Source organism: Amblyomma americanum, chromosome 2 (assembly GCF_052857255.1).
Source record: "Amblyomma americanum isolate KBUSLIRL-KWMA chromosome 2, ASM5285725v1, whole genome shotgun sequence".
NCBI lineage: Eukaryota > Metazoa > Arthropoda > Arachnida > Ixodida > Ixodidae > Amblyomma > Amblyomma americanum.
Genome location: NC_135498.1, coordinates 224555576 through 224576666, shown reverse-complemented (window position 1 = coordinate 224576666; position 21091 = coordinate 224555576). Strand labels below are relative to the sequence as shown.

Genomic DNA, 21091 nt, shown 5'->3' with positions numbered 1-21091 from the left:
AGTGCGGTTCCTAGGATACCGTATCACTCTAGTTTTGTTAACATGTCGCTTGGTTTATCCTATCGAACACCTTGGAAAAATCGGTGTAGATCCCAAGCGTTAGGAATTTAGCCTCGAATCTTTGTAGTGAAAGGGGGTTTGTGCACGGGGAGAAAGTTCATGGCAGGCGACAAAAAACGGCGAGCAGAACGGCGGGCAGCGCCGACGGCCAGTCCAAAAACAAGCGATCTCGTGCAGCGCGGCAACGCTTCGTTTTTCATCGGCGCCTCTTCATCGGCGCTTCGTCAGTGATCTTTCTATGCGGCATCAGGCGCGGTCGTCATTGTTCGCTACAATTGCCCCGGGAACGAAGAGGAGCCCCCCTGGCGACCTATGGCGAGGTCAAGAGGAGCGGGTCGTCAGGCGGCTGACGTGGACGGTTTCTCGGCCGCGATGGCGCAAGTCCAAAGAGGGACTGAGTGGCTCCACGATGTAATTCACAGGCGACGTTTGCGGGACGACGCGATAAGGGCCGTGACATTCGGTAGGAAATTTTGACGACAATCCTGGTGGCGTGCCTTGAACCCAGAGCCAAAGTAACGATCGTATCGGAAAAACGTGTTGCCTGTTATCGTTATCGTGACGATGCTTTTGGCAGCCTTGGGATGCCGAGGTAAAAGAGCGCCCCAACTGTTGGCATTCATCCGCATGCTTTGCGACTTCGGAGAGGGGCGTCCACTCGGAGGCGTCAGGAGTATATGGTAAGATGGTATTGATCATGTACGACGCCTCATGCCCATACAGCAGGGAAGAAAAGGGTAAAACTGGTGGTTGACTGCGTGGCGGTGCTGTACGCGTACGTCACGAAAGGAAGGACAGGGTCCAGTTGGTCTGATACGCTGCGACGTATATCGTAAGCATGTCTCCGAGGTTACGATTGAAGCGCTCGGTCAGCCCGTTAGTTTGAGGATGGTGGACAGTGGTGGTCCAATGTACCATGCGACATTAGGCAAACAAAGCTTCAATGACGTGGGAAAGGAATACGCGGCCTCTGTCACTTAGGAGCTCGCGCGGCGCGCCGTGGCGAAGAACAAAATGATGCAGCAGGAACATCGCAACTTCGCATGCAGTAGGAGCAGGAAGGGCGCCTGTCTCGGCATAACGGGTGCGGTGGTCGACACCGACAATAATCCAACGGTTCCCAGAGACCGTACAGGGAGGCGGGCTGTAAAGGTCAACGCTAACGCGATCGAAAGGACGTGCCGGGCAAGGGAGTGGTTGCAATAGGCCGGCCACACAAGGAGCGGATGCCTTCCGCCACTGACAGGCGATGCAAGATCGGACGTATTTCCAAACATAGGCGTACATGCCGCGCCAGTAGTAACGCTGAGAAAGTCTTTTGAATGTTTTCAGCACACCAGTGTGCACACACTGAGGGTCGGTGTGGCAAGAGGCGCAAATTTGAGATCCTAAATGGCGGCGAATTGCGAGAAGCTACCGTCGACCATTAGGCATGTAGTTGCGGCGGTATAGACGGCCATCCCGGAGGGCAAAGTGCGGAGCTTGACGCCGTAATGTTCTTGAAGGCGCAACGTTTGGTGACGAAGACACGGCGTCTATTATAAGGGAAGCAAGCCACGGGTCTTTCCGCTGCTCCGCAGGCATATCAGCGATGGTAAGAGACGAAAGCACGGGATCTGTCGCCGAGGAGCAGGCAGCGTCGCTGGGAATGGGAGACCGAGACAAAGCATGGGCGTCCATTTGCTTCCGGCCGGAACGGTAGATGACGCGGATGTCAAACTCTTGAAGGCGAAGAGCCCATCGAGCGAGGTGACCGGATGGATCCTTAAGAGACGATAACCAGTCGAGCGCACGTAGGTCCGTGACGACGTCAAACCGCGACCGTGCAGATGGGCCGGAATTTCGTTAGTCCCCGTGCACTATCTGCCTTATCGTTAGAGCGCACAGACACGGCGCTGAACTTCAGCGCCGTGTCTTTCGAAGTTCAGCGCCGTGTCTGTGCACTTGTGACGTCCTTTGTCCCCTGCGCTGCTGAAAAAACCATGTCACACCAACTTGCCCAAGATTCTACAGTTACAGCGCACTGACTGCCTTATCATGTCGTGCCGGGGCCCAGCCCCATCATCTATATAAAGGCGCACCAATAAACCCTACGGGTGCTTCTTGTTCCTGCCACCATGTAGTTGCCTCCGTTCCTTAGTTCGACACACATCACGTTACATGGTGTCAGAAGTGGGACCGACCGACAACGATGGAACTTCTGAAGGCGTCGCCACCCTTGCGAATGACCGGAAACTTCTCTGAAAATTGGAGACGCTTCAAGCAGAAGTTCGACATGTTCCTGCAGGCAACCACAACGAAGGAGCAACCTCGAAGTGAAGCTGCAAAAGCCGCGCTCCTGCTAAGCATAGCCGGCGATGAAGCGCTCGACGTGTTCAACACGTTCAAGTTCGAAGCCGCAGAAAGCAAGGACGACTACGCAACGCTCGTGGGGAAGTTCGAGTCCTACTGTGCCGAGGTGAGCAATGAAGTTCACGAACGTTATGTGTTTCGCTCAAGGAAGCAGGCAGAGGGAGAACCATATGAGAAGTTCGCTCGTGACCTTAAAAATCAAGCCGCGCAATGCAATTTCGGAGAACAGCGAGACTCATTGATCCGGGATCAGATCGTCTTTGGCACGAATGACTCAAAGCTACGGGAGAAAATGCTTCGAGAAAAGTCTTTAACATTGCAGAAAGCTGAAGTAATGAATGTCGCAAGCTGCACCACTTCGCGTTGTGCTGTCAAGGAACGTCTAAAGTTGGCCAAGTGAGCAAAGACAGCAGTGACAATGACTTTGCATTCTAGAAGTTGGAACTTGCAAAGGAAGCACCAAAGACTGGGTAGTCGAAGCTAAAGTTGCGGAAAGAAATATTTTTTTAAAGTAGACACCGGGTCGCAGGCATGCCTGCTACCGTTCTCTGTGTACCGCAAGCTTTGCGAGACTGAAAAGTTACAGCCTACAAGTGCGGTGGTGCGAGCTTACACCAGAGGAGTCATAACTCACTTCGGGACGACGACACAGGAAGTAACTATTGGTAACGCTTCCACCACCGTGAAGTTCTTCGTCGTAAAGAATGACCCTCTTGCCATTCTTGGACTGGATGCAAGCGAAGCCTTAGGACTTGTCCAGCGCACGGTGGCCACTGGAAGTGCTTCGGAGTACGAAGCAATTAAGAATTTCAGACATGTCTTCCAGGGGTTAGGCTGCCTGAAGCGACCCTACAGCATGGTCATGCAACCGTCTGCGGTGCCGGTCGCCCAACCAGCCCGGCGGGTTCCACTATCCCTGCGACAGCCACTTCGGGAAGAGCTGCAAAGAATGGAGCGTGCGGGAATCATCGTGAAAGAGGGTGGCCCCACAGACTGGATAAGCCCCTTGGTCTTGGTCAAGAAAAAGGATGGCAAACTTGGGGTTTGCATAGACCCAAGGAAATGAAACGAGCACGTAAAAAGGCAGCATTACCAGCTCCCAAAGCGTGAAGACATGGAAGGAGAATTGGCCGGCGCAGCCTATTTTAGCTGTTTGGACGCTAATTCTGGTTTTAACCAGATACCACTTGACGAGAAGACGTCCAAAATATATATGCAAGAACATGATCAAAGACTAGTGGCAGTCATGAAAGCTGCTGGGAAAGCTGGACTAACGTTCAATGCAGAAAAATGCAAGTTTGGCGTCACTGAAGGGCAGTTTCTAGGTGATACCATCACACACAGAGGCATCTCGCCATACCCGAAACTTGTTAAAAGTTTGCTGCAGACACCCGTGCCCAAGACCAAATCCGATGTTCAACGCATGCTCGGTGTGCTGAACTATTTTGGTAAATACGTTCCGCGCCTGTCCGAGCGAACTGCGTCACTGCGAGCGCTTATCAAACCGCATTTAGAGCTCGAGTGGACTGAAAACCACATGAGGGAGTGGAAAAGTGTCGTGCAGATTCTAAGCACGACGCCCGTGCTAGCCATTTTTGATCCCCGAAAAGAATCTAAGATCGCTTGTGATGCTTCAAAAGACTGCATAGGTGCAGCGCTGTTGCAGTGTCACAACGGCCAATGGCGGCCCGTGGCATATGCATCTCGTGTGCTAACACAAGCTGAGCAGCGTTATGCACAAATTGAAAAAGAGGCGCTCAGCATTTCATTTGGCTGCGATAAGTTTTATCAGTTCGTTTACGGACAAAAAATTCTCATCGAGACGGACCACAAACCTCTCTTGTCCATAGCTGCAAAAGGAATATGTGACATGCCTCCCCGTCTCCAAAGGTTCTTTTTAAAACTTCTCAAGTACGACTTTGTATTGCAGTATGTCCCGGGAAAGCACCTCATCTTGGCAGAAATGCTGTCACGATCGTCTCCGGTTGCTCAAGACGACAGCACTGGCGCCACGGACGACGTGGAAGTACACGCAGTTGCTGTTCTGGGCTACATGGTCACGGATGCAACACGTAAAAAGCTGGTAAATGCAACAGCTCAGGACGACTACCTGCAGGCAGTCATCTCTTGCCTGTTAACTGCCGAGAGCATCGAAGGGGAACTAAAGCCATTTTCATCTGAGCTTTCTGTCGTAGATGGTATTTTGTTAAAAGGCACGAAAGTGGTCATACCAAAAACCATGCGGCGTGATATTTCAGCAAGAATTCATGCTGGGCATCTGGGACTGCAGAAATGCAAAGAAAGGGCTTGTCGTCTTGTTTTTGGCCCAGTCTCAGCAGTGACATCACGATTTTGATCCAGAGTTGCCCCACTTGCTGCGAATTTGCATACAAGCAACCGCAAGAACCACTGCTGATGCGCCCAGTCCCTCGATGTGCGTGGTATCGAGTTGGCGTAGTGTTTTTTTCTTTTGGAGGAAGTTCGTACACCGTGGCGTTTGATGCTCTTTCCAACTTCCCAGAAGTCGAGAAACTTGCGGATACTACGACAAGGAAGGCAATCGCGGCACTGAGTGCTATGTTCGCGAGGTACGGCGTACCGCTTGAAGTGTGCACCGATAATGGGCCCCAGTTTGCAAGCCACGAGTTCGCAGTCTTTGCAAGAAATTTCGACTTCGCTCACATCACATGCAGTCCTCGCTACCCACAATAAAATGGACTGGCAGAGAAGGGTGTCCAGGTTGTGAAGCGTATCCTGAAAAAAAGTGAACGCTCACGGGAAGACTTCTGGCTAGGTCTGCTGGCCTACCGCTGTACTCCGCTGGAAGACGGCCGGTCACCTGGGGAACTTTTTCAAGGGAGATGAGCTAATCTCCCAGATTTTGCTGCTGTGCCGACAACTGCGGTGAAGAAGCACCTTCAGAAAAAAAGCGGAAAGCCACTACCACCTCTGGCTGAAGGATCAGTCGTGAGGTTCGGGGATAAATCATGGTCAAAAAAAGGCATAGTCGTCGCCACTACTGCTCCTAGGTCCTACGAAGTGCAAGCCGAGGATCGTCGGATCTTTAGGAGCAACAGACATCTTCTGTAGACCCGTGAGAGGTGTGCAGCAGACATTAGTTACGACGATAGTGATTCGCTCGAGCATGAACCTGTCGACCCCGGCCCAACTGCTCCAGACACCACGACTGCTGCCACAGCGCTATCCCATGCTCACTCACTCCAGCAACAGCCCGCCGTCAACAGCGCAGCGTCCGCAAGTGCTGCGCGCCACATGCCAACACCTTCTCCTGTGCCAACACCAGCCCCAAGAAGGTCGGCTCGCACAGTCAAGCCACCGCAACGACTTCATTATGATGCTGAATTTAATCAAGTATCCTGAACTTTGTTTTCATTACCCCTCAGGGGATGTATCGGGCGTGCACTATCTGCCTTATCGTTACAGCGCACTGACTGCCTTATCATGTCGTGCCGGTGCCCCGCCCCATCATCTATATAAAGGCGTACCAATAAACCCTACGGGTGCTTCTTGTTCCTGCCACCATGTAGTTGCCTCCGTTCCTTAGTTCGACACATATCACGTTACACTATAGCTGAACATTCCTTCTTCGCGACAGAATAGTTGGATTCAGCTTTGGTTAGCACGCGACTCGCATACGCAGCTACGTATTCTTGAAACCCATCTTTTCGCTGAGCCAAGACAGCTCCGAGGCCAACGCCACTCGTATCCGTATGGACCTCCGTATGTGCTGTTGTGTCATAGTGTCGGAGTATTGGCGGCGAAGTCAAAAGATGGCGCGGGGTAGTGAACGCTTCGTCGCACTCGGCCGACCTCCCCGCAGGGGGGCGCCTGCAGCCTGCAGGCGTCGCGACGGTGTGTGGCGACACCGCGGGTTCCCGAGCATCCGCAGGGACATCCCCGCAAGGGGATGATGGTGAACAGTGCATCACCACGGACCTGAGCACCCACGTTTCGCCGTGCGTGGCATCGCCGTGTCCGGAGAAAAGGGGATCCTGGTGGTTGAGCCGATGCCGAGCGTTTGGACCTTTAAGGCCCCTCGGCGGAGGCAACACACCACTTTGGCCCCAGCTTCCTGTAGACGGCACCTTCGGCCTGACCCGACCGGGGGAAATCGGCAGTCGCCTTTTCCTATTCTCCACTTCATCTTTCACTTTCCTACCCCTTTCTCACAACTCTCCTGTCTCCTACTCTCTTCTTGGTTTTTTTCCTTTTTCCTGGCGCCGATGGTTAACCTTGTGTGGCTGACAAACCTTTGTTACGCCATATTTGGTTATAGTGATGGTGTACAGCTGGCGTAGACAGGGCTTTTTAAAGGCACCTGCCCCGTCCCCATGTAGGGCTCCATGGTGGGTGGCTGCCACCATTGCCGAACAAAGAACACATTCCATGGCTTCTCATTTTGTTCAAACCTATCTCCCTCGAAAAAGAGGGCGCACCGAGACATAAATTCTTCAAAAAAAAAACGCTACAAGCTTCCCTCGATTCCACGTTGTTCACAGCGAACAAGAGGAACAGACTGCTAGACAAGTGTCACCATTCATTGTTACCAGGACTTTAACAAGTGCCTTAGGAGAAGGGTACAAGATCAAAAACCTAGCAAACGGAGACCTTCTTTTAGAAGTTTTATACAACCACCAACAAGAGAAATTGTCAGAAGTGAAGTCATTTGGAGATATACCGGTCACAATCAGCACACACCGATCTTTGAATACTGTTCGGGGAGTTATCTCAGATGATGACCTCAAATATGTAACTGATGAAGAACTTCTGGAAGGTTTGAAGGAGCAAAACGTGGCAAACGTGTACGGGACAAAAATGAGACGAGATAATAAAGTAATCCCCACAAAGCACATTGTCCTGACATTTGCATCTAGTATCCTCCCCGACTCCGTAGAAATAGGCTACATAAAGCTCCAACTAAGACAGTACATACCAAACCCACGACGCTGCTTCAAATGCCAACGTTACGGCCACAGCTCTCAGAGTTGCCGGGGCCAACTCACATGTGCTAAATGCTCTTCCCATGAACACGATTCTGAAAACTGTGCAGTTGAACCTCACCTATGTGTAAATTGTGAGGGCAGCCATCCTGCATACTCACGCGCATGTCCAGTATGGAAACAAGAAAAGGAGGTTGTCACAATCAAAGTCAAAGAAAACATAACATTTAGGGAAGCGCGGAAGAGGGTAGCTTCGATACACAAACCTACTTTCTCCGATGTGGTGCAAAGAGGCACAGCACTACAGCCGCTTTCGGCTCCCACTCAGGCCACACGCAGTGAGCCTGTAGCGAGGCCACCCGTGCGCAAGGTGGCAGCAGCTAGCGCTGCGCCACCACCCACAAAACAGGACGCGCGGGCCTCCAGGTCCGCGGGCCCCAAGGTCCCTCCCCACACGGAGAGGCCGAACATGAAAACAAACGTGCGGCTCGCACGTTCGTCCAGCGTGTCGGAGGATGCGATGGACACGAGGGGCACAAGTCAAAGTAGTCCTATGGCGTCGACGTCGGAAGGGCGGCGCGGCTCCATAGACTGAAAAAAAAAAGAAAAGCACCGAATAAGGGCGCCTGAAAACCCAACCTAGTTCCTTTCAGTACCCACATAATACAAGATGGCTTTTATACACTGGAACTGTAGGGGACTCTTACATAACCTAAGCGACATAAAAGACATATTAGCCACATACTCACCTGTCGCCTTGTGTTTACAGGAGACAAATTTAGGCTCTAAACACGAAAACATTCTAAAACACTAAAAGGTCGTCCGCCGTGACCGAGAGCAGGCGAGCCGGCTTTCGGGTGGCGTAGCCATCACTGTTAACAGTGGAATCGCAGCCCGAGAACCGAAGCTTAAAACCAAATTAGAAGCTGTGGCGGCCATCCTGCACACATTTAAAACACTCACAGTGTGCTGCGTTTATATTGATCCGCATCTTAAAATAACACTCCAAGATTTACAAGACCTTTTAGTGCAACTACCAGAACCGTTTTTGATGGTCGGAGATTTTAACGCCCACTCCAGTTTTTGGGGCGGTAACAAAACCGACACTAGAGGCCAACTGATTGAGGATTTTATACTCTCCAATATCCTTTGCCTCCTGAACACTGGCAAACAAACCTATTGTTCCCCTAGCTCAGGAAAATTCAGTTGCACAGATTTGTCTTTTAGTTCGTCCTCGATTTTTACAGATTTTAATTGGGATGTCTTAGATAACCCATATGGAAGTGATCATCTACCCATACTAATTAGCTTAGCACATTCACCCGAAGTAATAACAACTAAACCACAACGATGGAAACTGCACTTAGCCGAGTGGGCACTGTACCGTCAAAAAGCCAGTCTAGATAGAATAGTTTCTGACCACGTGACTAAACGAATTTCTCACAAACTGTATTATTGCCGCTGCACGCCAAGCTATTCCTCAATCCTCTGGAATAGTAAAACAAAATCTCATCGGGCAGCGGTGGCGGCGGTAGGAACAACCGCAAAGTGTTCAAGCGGCGTTTTTTTTTTACTTCGCAGATAACTGCGACGCGTACGATCTTCAGTTCAGCTACGCTGGGTGCATCTGGAAAAGATACACCCCCTACCGGCCAGCACTTTCAATCTACGCCCCCTCCTGATTCATGAAGCCTGGAAGAGCGTCAACTTCTTCACTCATCGGGCAGCGGTGGCGGCGGTAGGAACAACCGAAATTGTTCAAGCGGCGTTTTTTTTTTGACTTCGCAGATAACTGCGACGCGTACGATCTTCAGTTCAGCTACGCTGGGTGCATCTGGAAAAGATACACCCCCTACCGGCCAGCACTTTCAATCTACCCCCCCTCCTGATTCATAAAGCCATCACCCGTGAAACTCATTGTATTATGCCATCATCAGCCTTCATTCACACTTTCCTTTTCCTCCTCTTCCCTTTCCCCTGTGTGGAGTAGCAGGCCAGGGCCCTGTTACCACCGGCCGACCTCTCCGCCTTTCTTTCATTAAAATTCCCTTTCTTCTTCTTCTGGAAGAGCGTCAACTTCTTCACTCATCGGGCAGCGGTGGCGGCTGTAGGAACAACCGCAAAGTGTTCAAGCGGCGTTTTTTTGACTTCGCAGATAACTGCGACGCGTACGATCTTTAGTTCAGCTACGCTGGGTGCATCTGGAAAAGATACACCCCCTACCGGCCAGCACTTTCAATCTACGCCCCCTCCTGATTCATGAAGCCTGGAAGAGCGTCAACTTCTTCACTCATCGGGCAGCGGTGGCGGCGGTAGGAACAACCGCAAAGTGTTCAAGCGGCGTTTTTTTTTTACTTTGCAGGTTAGTTTTTCTGCTACTTGATTCCGTTTTTTTGCTTACCTGCCGTTGCTGCTGCTGCTGCTGCTGCTGCACTAGTGTCCAGCTCTGTGTGTGAAATGCCGCTCAAGAATGATGATCTCTGCTCTGCTTGTTATGAGACTATTGAAGAAGGTGAAGACTGTGTGACATGTGCCGATTGTTGCCAAAAATATCATGTTGGAAAGTTGGGGAACGGGTTTTTAAAAGTAAAGACGCTAAAACAAGAAAAGCTCTGAAATGCTTGACATGCCGTACACCAGCGTCTCGCTCCAATGACAGAAGCACATCTCAGAGTAATCAGACTCCTGTTGGTTTAAGCAAGCAGCTTAGTGACATCAGTAAATCACTTGCATACCTTACAGCAAAAGTAGATGACTTGACAAGTTTGAGGGAAACTGTTTCAAACATCGAAACGTCCCTCCAACACATGTCTGACACCTACGATAAACTACTAGAAACATCGGAGAGGCATGAAAGGGAAATTGAATTGCTTCGCAACAGAGTTGACATCATTGAGAAAAACCACGACAGACTTGAAATTCAAGAACTTCGCCAAGAACTGAACGACCTAAATCAGTGCAGTAGGCGTCAAAATATGGAAATTCATGGACTACCTGTGACCGATGGTGAAAAGCTGCTGGACAAAGTTAACGACCTTGCGAGGAAACTTGAGTTGCCCTCTATTGCAGAAACCGACGTTGAAGGGCTACATCGTCTTCCTTGCGAGGCTGACAGGGTCCCTGTAGTTCTAATCCGTTTTGCCAGACGATCTACGAAGACAGACTGGTTCGCGAAGCGAAAAGAATGTGATAACGACGTCAGGTTTTTTGATCACCTGACCCCTTTCAACAAGAAACTAATGTGGCTCGCTAAAAAGAAAGCTAAAGAAATGAACTATGAGTTTGTCTGGTCGAGGGAAGGAAAGGTTTTTGCTCCGAAACAGCCAGGCGCACGGGTTATCAGGATCGCTTGCGAGGAAGACGTCGACAAAATAATTTAAATGCATTAAGCTGAGAGGTTGCGCAGTGAACTTGCTCAAAAATGGCATACTTCACTTCTGAGTCATTCAACGAAATGTTGAAGAGTAATGCCTACAATTCTCGTAGCACTTTGTCTTTTTATCATTTAAATTCCCAGAGCCTAAAAAACAAAGGCGAAGAAGTAGAAGCAGAATTACACAAACTTAACATTCATTTTGACTTCATTGCATTTACAGAAACATGGTTTCATACAAATTCAGATGTTATTCAGCTTGGTGACTACAAACCAATTTAAGTTTTTTGAGACGGCAGGCGTGGTGGTGGTGTGTCTCTATATGTCCGGAAACACTTATCTTTTGACAATGTGCCAGATTATTCCCTCGTGCACAATGACTTTGAAGTATTATGCATACTTTTTCATAACATTATCATAATGGCACTGTATCGCCCGCCTCAAGGTGATGTGGACAATTTTTTAGATGGATTGAGTCCTTCCTGAAGCTAGCAAACCTTAATAATTGGCGCATTATTGTAATTGAGGATTTTAACATTAACTTCATGGAAGATATTCCTTCAAAGATCACATTAAGTGAAATATTCCTTTCTAATGGTTGCGAGAATACTATTGATTTACCCACGCGCATATCAAAATACTCCGAAACACTAATTGATCTATCTTTTACAAGTATTCCGGCAAACAGAACTACATCAGGTGTTTTTTCATCAGGGATCAGGGATCATCTGCCCATCTTTTCACTTGTTTCAGAGAAAAAGAATCCTGACGGTCTTTATCGCGTGCGGAGAATTTATGATGATAATAATATTGCCCGAATTTGTAACTTGATGTCGTCTACTAATTGGATCGAAGTATATCATGAAACAGACCCTACACAAGCGAATGAAGTATTTATTGAAATACTGCTAAAACTTTACGATGCAGGCTTCCCCATTATGACTATAAAAAAGCATAGAAAGGCAAGGAAAGAATGGATAACAAGTGCTCTCCTGAAACGGATTGATGAAAAGAATGAAATGTTTTCTCGTTTTCTAAGAACTAGAAACCCAGAGGATTTAATTGATTTTAAGAAGTTCCGAAACAGACTAAATATAGATTTAGAGAAGGCGAAGTCTTTATTTTATAAAAACAAGTTTTCGGCAGTTTCGCACAACCCTAAATTGATCTGGCAAGGTATCAATGCAATCATAGGGAATAAGAAAAAGGATCTTCCCTGCGAACTACGAATTAATGGAATCAATTACACGGGAGTTTCACTTGCCAATAAACTTAACGATCATTTCATAGTAGCTGGAGCTCATCACGGGGCTGCTCATTCTTATGCAACTAGAACAGTAGAGTCATATATGCTTACCAGAAGTAATGCTTCCATATTTCTGTCGCCCACTTCAATAGATGAAGTACAATCCATCATAAATTCTCTTAGGAACACTTCTTTACCTGGTGATGACGAAATAGCCGTTTTTTCGATTAAATGTGTTGTTAGAAATATCGCTGGCCCTCTCGCAAATATCTGTAATAGAAAGCTGCTCACAGGAGTCTTTCCTGAAAAACTTAAAGTTGCGCGTGTTACAGTGGTCTTCAAAGGGGGAAAGAAAACTGACCCGAATAATTATCGCCCCATTTCAGTGCTGCCACTGTTTTCAAAAGTAGCTGAGCGTATACTTTTCAAGCGAGTTTATAGCTTCCTCCAAGCTAAAAATTTAATTTGCGCAGAGCAGTATGGCTTTCAGCAAGGTAAATCAACCCAAACAGCACTATTATACATAAAAAACTGTTCAATTCAGAATTTTGAAAGTAGACTTTACACTGTTGGAATATTGCTTGATTTTTGTAAGGCTTTTGATTCGGTTAAGTATTCAATATTACTTAAAAAGTTAGATATACGGAATTCGTGGAATTGCCAATAAACTATTTGAGAGTAATTTAAATTCACGGAGGCAATGCGCGAAAATACACGATATAAAATCTGAATTTGGTTTAGTAAACTTTGGCGTGCCCCAAGGTTCTATTCTAGGGCCCCTTTTGTTCATTGTGTACATCAATGACATTGTTAATATTCCTTTAACTACTAATATTGTGTTGTATGCCGATGACACAAACGTGTTCTTTTCAGGCACTAACCTACAAACACTTGAGCAGCAATCAAATGCCTGGATGAAAGAGTTAATGGTCTGGCTCTCTGTTAATCAACTTGAATTGAATGTTAACAAAACGAAATTCATGCTTTTCCACCCAAAAAATAAGCCAGTAGATCACCACATCTCACTTCACTTTAATAACCTAAGAATTGAAGAAGTGCATAGCATTCGGTTTATTGGTGTGTATTTCCGCAGTGATATAGGGTGGAGTGATCACGTGAACAACATCCGATTGAAAATGGCAAGATCGTTATGTGTGATTTACCGATTAAGACACCTTTTACCAATGCAGGTTAGAAAACAATTATATTTTGCTTTGGTGCACTCTCATCTAGTATGGGGTACCTGCAATAAAACTGATTCACATAAATTATTTGCCCTCCAGAAAAGAGCCTTACGTGCCTTATGTATAAATCCAACTGATGAAACAAACCTCTTCAAAACTTTTCATGCACGCTGTTTCCTTGACTGTTACAACTTTAGCTTAACGATTCACATGTTTTATAAAATTAAGGAGGATTTCTCTTCTTTCCAGAATATGTACTTATCTAGAAACATTAAATATGAATTGCGCTTGGTTTCCCTATCTGCTACAAGATCCAGAACGAATTATGGAACACAAAGTGTAACTAACCAAATTGCAGCCTTATGTAATGCGCACCCATCTTTAGTGACAATGGCTCAAGAAGCTACGAGCTCTATTGCCTTTAAGAAAAAATTGAAGTTGCTCTTTCCTGTTTTGTAATTTTGTGATTACTTGAGTCTAGTTGGTACTGATTCTTTTTTTGTTGTCTCTATATTTATACTCCAGTGCCAGTTATCGAATTTTCTAATTATTTTCGCTTTTTTAGTTATTATCTATGTTGCATTTATGATTGCAGTTCGGGCGTAACGATGTCATGTTTTTGTTTTTTTAAGAATATAGTAATGTCTTTCTCTCTTGTCTCGTGGTCAGGTTTGATACCCTAAAGTGTGCTGTTCTTTTCTTGAAAATGATTGTTTTTTTTTGTAAACATGATTTGCCGTCTAGTCACCAGTGTCCAGATGTGTAAGCCGGGGTGTAGGCCTCGTCAGGAGGCACGCTCTGTCTGCCTCCTTTTGCCTCTCCCCGGGGGCATATTGTAATATGGCAGAATAAACTTTCAAACTTCAAACTTCAAACTTCAAAATCACAAATACTGGTACACAAAAGAATGTAAAGAAGCAAAAAAGAAACAAACCAAAGCCTGGGGCATTTTTCGCAGATACCCTGCACAGGAGAATTTTATAAAATTTAAAAAGGCGAGAGCGAAAGCTCGTTATATCCGTCGTAGTGCCGAAAAATCTTGGAAAAATTACGTGTCGTCGATAAACAACTCAACCACATCAAAACAAAAGTGGGAGGTTAGAAAGCTAAAAGGCAACTACTCTCCGTTCACAGTCCCCCTTCTTACCGCTCCCGGTGTACAGACTAGTCTAGAACAACAGGCAGATATTTTAGGCGAATATTTTTCCGAACTTTCCAGCTCATCCCACTACAGCGATTCATTTTAAAATACAAAAAGACAGCAGAGAAACAAAGACTGCGGACAGGTTGCGGTACAAATGAACCGTACAATAGTTTAATTACAATACAAGACATCCAAACAGTACTTTCTGCCGGTAAACATACTGCCCCCGGCCCAGACCAAATACATTACCAAATGCTAGCTCATCTTTCTGAACCTGCCGTAGAGGCACTTCTAAAGTTTTTTAACAAAGTTTGGGTATCAGGAAAAATACCCAAAGCTTGGAAAGAAGCTATTATTGTGCCGTTTCTTAAACCCGGGAAGCCACCAACCTCTCCAAACAGTTATAGACTCATAGCCCTTACCAGTTGCCTCGCCAAGTCCTTTGAAAGTGTCCTAAACATAAGAATAACTTTTGTCCTTCAATCCCGTGAACTTCTCTACAGCCATCAATGTGGCTTTAAAAAGGATGGTGCACCACAGATCACCTAGTCCGCCTTGAAAATACTGTCAGAGATGCGTTTATACACAGACAACACTGTCTTGCAGTCTTTTTTTACTTAGAAAAGGCATACGACACAACCTGGAGGTTTGGGATTCTGCAAGACCTTGCCGAGCTTGGCGTCCGCGGCAGGATGTTAAATTGCATAAAAGACTTTTTATCCAATCGCTCATTCCTTGTGCGCCTAGGCTCGACCTTTTGAAAGAAAAATGGGGTACCCCAAGGATGTATGTAAGTACAACTATCTTCGTCGTAAAAATGAATTCTATTAGGAAAACAATCCCAAGGTCTATTATATATTCTGTCTATGTTGACGATCTTCAGATAGCATGTACATCCTCAAACATATCCACTTGCGAAAGACAAATACAGCTAAATGTAAATAAACTGGCAACATGGGCAGACCGGAATGGTTCCCAGTTCTCTGCACAGAAAACAGTGGCCTTACTTTTTTCACTTAAACGGGGTCTACAGACAGATCCCACATTACACATAAACGAAACCCAGTTACCTTTAAAAACTAAACACAAATTCTTAGGCATAACATTTGACCGAAAACTAACTTTTCTACCTCACATAAAAGCGTTGAAAAAGAAAATATACTCAAAGTGCTTTCACACAAACACTGGGGTTCTGACAGGGCAAGCCTTCTACACATCTATCGCTCTGTGGTACGGTCCTGCTTAGACTATGGTTGCCTGGTGTATGCTTCGGCAAGGCCATCCTACTTGAAACGACTAGATCCAGTGCATAATTTGGGGTTGCGTCTTTCCACTGGCGCTTACAGGACGTCGCTTATAAACAGTCTTTATGTCGAAACAAACGAACCATCACTTACAGATAGAAGAAGCATGCTTACATGCTCATACGTCCTAAAAATCCGTTCCCTTCCTAAACACATCTGCTATGAAATAGTTACTAAGTGTCTATCCAGAACAATCTTTAACAACAAACCGCAAACCACCAGGCCACTGCTCTTACGCTTTGAAGATATCTGCCAGAATCTCGGCGTACTGAACACATTAACCAGCATTGCGCAAAGACGACGCCCACTGCCTCCATGGTACGATTTTCCTACATTGTGCGATTTCACTCTCACACAGTTCCGCAAAAAGCAAACTTCACAACGCCAAATAGTACAAGAATTTCTGGCACTTGAGGAAAAATACAATGGTTTCACAGCCTTTTATACTGACGGTTCGAAAACGGATACTTATGTAGGAAGTGCAGTGGTGCGAGGGAATTCGGAGACAACAATACGACTTCCACAGTGCGCATCCATCTTCACTGCAGAATGTTACGCAGTATATGGGACCGTAGAAAAAATACTCGGCGAGAACCTCAAAAACGCTATTATTTACACCGACTCTTTAAGTATACTTACAGTTCTCCACTCAAGAAACGCAATCACTCCTATACTTGATGACATTATACACAACATAGTAACAGCCGCAGCTAGAAGAAAAAACATTAAACTCTGCTGGGTCCCGAGTCATGTCGGCATAAAAGGCAATGAGCGAGCAGATTTCTGTGCTTCTCAAGCTCGTGGCAAGGAAATAAAAAAAGTAATTATACCCTTGAATGACTGCATGAAATTAGTACAAAGGAAGTTAAGGAAAAAATGGCAATCGGCTTGGAACAGCGAATTGAATAATAAACTACACTTAGTAAAGCCGATTTTAGGTGAATTTAAGTCATGTGCGCACCAAGAACGTTTTAAAGAAGTGATTTTATGCCGTCTCAGACTAGGCCACACGCAGCTTACGCACAACTTCCTGCTAACAAAACAAGATAAACCTGTTTGCGAAGAATGTGGAGATGAACTTACATTTAACCACATTTTATTCTCATGTATGAAACCAGAAAAACTAAGAAAATGTACTTTACTCAATTTTATCATGAATGCATTCCTTTCCACCCTACATTGCTTTTAGCTGATAATGCCATTGTTAACATACCTTCCATTTTTAGCTTTTTAAAAGCAGCAGGCGTACTTGAAAAGCTGTAATTTTTTAACCACTGGAATTATTTTATACATGATACACCTCAGCCACTCTCTCGTTCTTGAGAAGTAGGCTGAGGTTGTTTATTTGATTGGTTGGGAGCCTCGAAAAGTCAAAATGCTTGCTAGCCAAGGAAAGCCGCTAAGGCTGCCTGACCTTTTTAAGGCTTTTGCCATTAGCCATTTCCAAATTTCTTCCCTTCTTTTATTACTAGGCAGTTCAATCTTTTTAAGTCATCTGCACCATCGCCTCTTTTTCATACTCCAAAACATTCTTTAGAAAAGCAATTCTATACATTGTGCTTGGCGCATGATGGCCTTAGCTGCCTATGTGCCATAAAACCCAACACAACACACCAACGCACTCGGCCGACCAGCCAGACATGTCATTGTATCCGCCAAGTAGATTCGTCAGCGGCGCAGTGATGGACGCGAAATTGCGTACGAAGAGCCGGAAATAGGAACACAAACCTATGAAGCTTCGAAGTTGCTTGAGCGACATAGGTTTAGGAAATTGCGTCACAGCACAGAGCATGGCCGGGTCAGGGAGAACGCCTTCCTTGGAGATGTTGTGGCTCAAGATGGTCAACTTCCGAGCTGTGAAGTGGCACTTATTGAGATCCAGCTGCAGGCCGGCGTCAGTCAGGCAAGTCAAAACGTGCCGTAAGTGGGCGAGGTGCGTGGGGAAATCGGCGGAAAAGACAACAATGTCGCCCAAGTAGCAGAGTCATGTCTTCCACTTGAACTTTCGCAAGATGTTATCCTTCAACCTTTCAAATGTGGCGGGCGCGTTGCGCAGACCGAACTAAATGGTTTTAATATGATAATATGTGTCAACTTCACTCAACTTCCTCGAGCTCTAAACAGAACCAATCTTGTTTTTGCTTCGTTGATCAGCTGGTTTATTATTTGCGACCATGCTTGAAGCGTGTTGCAAGCGGAGCTTGCTTCGCGACGCGTACATGATACATCTCGGCCTACACAGGACAGTACAGTCACAGTCATACAGTGCTACAGTCATGCAGTACTGTCATACAATGCAGCCATACACAGTGCATTCATCGGGGCAGATTGCGAATTGACACCTGGGGGTTGTTTGACCAATCTCGTTTACATTGTACATAAACAGTATGGGACCTAGGATACTGCCTTGTGGAACGCCAGTTTTTATCTGTAGAGGGCTTGATTTCTGTTCGTTAATTGCTACAAATTGGATTTCTGCGTGAAGGTATGATTTTAGAAGCTGGAGCGATAGTCCTCGGATTCCATATCTTTCTAATTTTCTGAGCAATAAGTCGTGGTTAACGCGGTCAAAAGCTTTGTTGTAGTCTAGGTAAATACCAAGCGTCATTATCTTTTTTCGAAGTTATCTAGTATTATGTCATTTTTAACTAGCAAGGCGGTTTCTGTACAACGACTTTGTCTTAAATCATGCTGACTATCTGTTACTAAAATATATCGGCGAGAGAAACTATCCATTCGGACATTATCTTTTCTATGCATTCAGAAAGAAATTGGCAGTATAAACCCTGGACTATAAATACTCACAATATCCCTATCTTCTCCTTTGCGTATAACTGCCATTTTCGTGACCTTCATGCTCTGGGGAAAAACGTCTATTCACAATTAAGTGCTAAAATATGAGTTAATACAGGTGCAATAATATCCACTACATATTTAACAGGTCTGATTTCGATGCCATTGGCATTTTCACTGCGGCTGTTCTTGAGGCTCTGGATAAACGTTATTACTTCCCAGGTACAAGTGAGCCGCACAAATAATGTAATTGAATTCACTGGGATGATTGTGGGGGCGTCATCACCGATACTCTCGGTTCTTATATCATTAAAGAAGCTTTTGATGTGGTCTGCTAGCTCTTTATCCTTGAGAACCGTAGCGTTTATTGTCAGGCTGTCAATGCCACTCCACTCCGTTTTCCTGTTTAACGCATTCTTTATCCTTTTTCATAAAATGTCGGTCTATGTAGACAGGTTTCATCTAATACACGATAGCAATAGTCGTAGTCACAGTAATAGTCATAGTCGTAGTAAGCTAGTAATTCGGAAGAAACAGTGCGACTTGCACAGTGCACATCCATCTTCACGGCATAATTTTACGCAATCTGCGTGGCCATTGAAAAAATAGTAAACGAGAACCTCACCAACAGTTACACCTCTCCACTCATGAAACGCAATCGCTCCTGTACTTGGTGACATCGTAAGCAGCATAGTCACAGCCACAGCTCAAGGACAAAACGGAAACCTCTGCTGGGTCACGAATGGTGTCGGAATAAAAGACAACGAGAGAGCAGAGTTACGCGCTGCTGAAGCTGTTGGCAGGGCAATAAAAAAAGAGCAAAAAGATTCCCTAAGGATTGCACGAACGTAGTACAATTGAAACTAAAGAAAAAATGGCAGTCGGCTTGGAACAGCGAAACTAATATTAAGCTACACTTGGTAAAGCCGCTTTTTAGGCAAATGGAAGCCACGTGTGCACCAGGAACGTTTCAAGAAAGTGATTCTATGCCGTCTCCGAATACGTCACACACACCTTACGCACAACTTCGTGCTAACAAAATAAGACAAACTTGTTTGTGAAGAATGCGGAGATGAACTTACGGTCAACCGCATTTTCTTCTGCTGTGCGAAACTGGAAAAAATAGGAAAATTACTTTACACAGTTTAACAAAAAATCATTCTTTTTCACCGAACACTGCTCTTAGGTGATTTCTTAATATATTTTGTTTTTAGCTTTCTAAAAGATGCAGGCATTCTTGAAAAACTAACCTTTGATACACTGGTTTGTATTAGTATATGACACATCTCAGCCACTTTCTCACTCATGAGAAGAACCCTGAAGTTTTTATTTGATGGGTTGGGTTCCTTGAGATCCTTGATCACCAATGGTAGCCGCTGAGTCTACCTGACCTTCTTTAATGTTTTTACCATGAGACGTTTATAAATTTTTTCCTTTGTTATTACTAGCCAGTTAAAAGCTTTTAGGCCTTCTTCATCAGCGATCGCTTTTCAAATTTTTGAAAATGTGGCAGAAAACATTTCTTATACCTTGTGCTTGGCGCATGATGGCCTTAGCTGCCATGTGCCGTTAAGCCCAACACAACAAAACACAACATTTCCTTCTCATGATCCGAATCAGCAGCCACTACTTGCCCTAAGTAGACTTATTCCCTTACCACTTTCAGCACCTCGCGAAGAACGGTGAACTAGGTTTCCTCTGCGAGGCTGTTGAACATTACTTTGGGTTTCTGCATGTTAATTTTAAGACCGAGCGTTCTACTCTGCCGGTCTAAATCATTGCCAACCGAAACATGCAGCAAGTGATGCTGCGGACGCCTACGCCGACCGCGGCACCGAAGACAATGATGCGAAATTTAACAATCAACCAATCAAAGCCACATTCTAAAAATGAGCTAATCGGGACTGGAGAACTAAAGAATAAATGACTTTTTATCAGGTCAACCTAAGCGCGCTCTATGCACTGGGAGCAACGAACAAGTACACAGCAAATCAAAGGAAAGGTGCATGCCGATATATATCAGAAATATGCAAAAAGTTTGTGCCAAGCACTACAGCGCTGAATATGCATGCTTCCTTTTCATCTGCTTGTTCATGTTCATCTAGTTGCTTATTTAATTTAGTTTTCAACGTTAGATATCGAGCCTCAGAAATGGTATCTCTGCGTGCCATGTAATTCCTTCCGAAAGCCTCAGGCGCTACTAAATCCCCATTTGTGTTTCCATTTTGCAGAATCATTCGCTGTGGCTTCCCGAGAGCCAAGCCTCACAGGGGACTTTGAAGACGCCATTCAGCTGATGTTGGTCAAAAACAATATAACGAAGGAGTTCCAGAGTGTACCAACCAAAAACTGCAGTGATGGCATTTAATATTTTGCGAGGAAGCAGTTTCCCTCAGGAAATGTCGAACTCGTGCAGGTAAAGCGAGAAAATAAAGTACATATAATTACCGCTGGATTACGCATGCATTTCTTCCCCCCAGATGGAGGATAGTCGATGACGGGACCACCAAATTTGGGACACAGAAGTGCTGAACGATACGTAGTAGCTTTCGTCCGCGTGTGTAATCACTTGGTCTGTTCCAGATTTTTGTTTTTTGCGCCCCTGTTATGTGAACCCAGAATCATTTGCTACACTGCTGATGTATTGCTGAACGCATGTTTTTTGCTGGAGCGT

General features: G+C 45.6%; 1 protein-coding gene across 1 annotated transcript in view; it reads left to right on the top strand.

Annotated features, from left to right (window-relative positions):
- The window catches only part of LOC144120388 (uncharacterized), a 340433-nt gene extending 319619 nt beyond the window's left edge, over positions 1–20814 (top strand). Inside the window, exon 4 of the mRNA XM_077652736.1 lies at positions 20649–20814. Within this exon, the coding sequence (XP_077508862.1) occupies positions 20649–20785 (137 nt within the window). The 3' untranslated portion in view covers positions 20786–20814. The remainder of the gene's footprint in view (positions 1–20648) is intronic.
- The last annotated feature ends 277 nt before the right edge of the window (positions 20815–21091 follow it).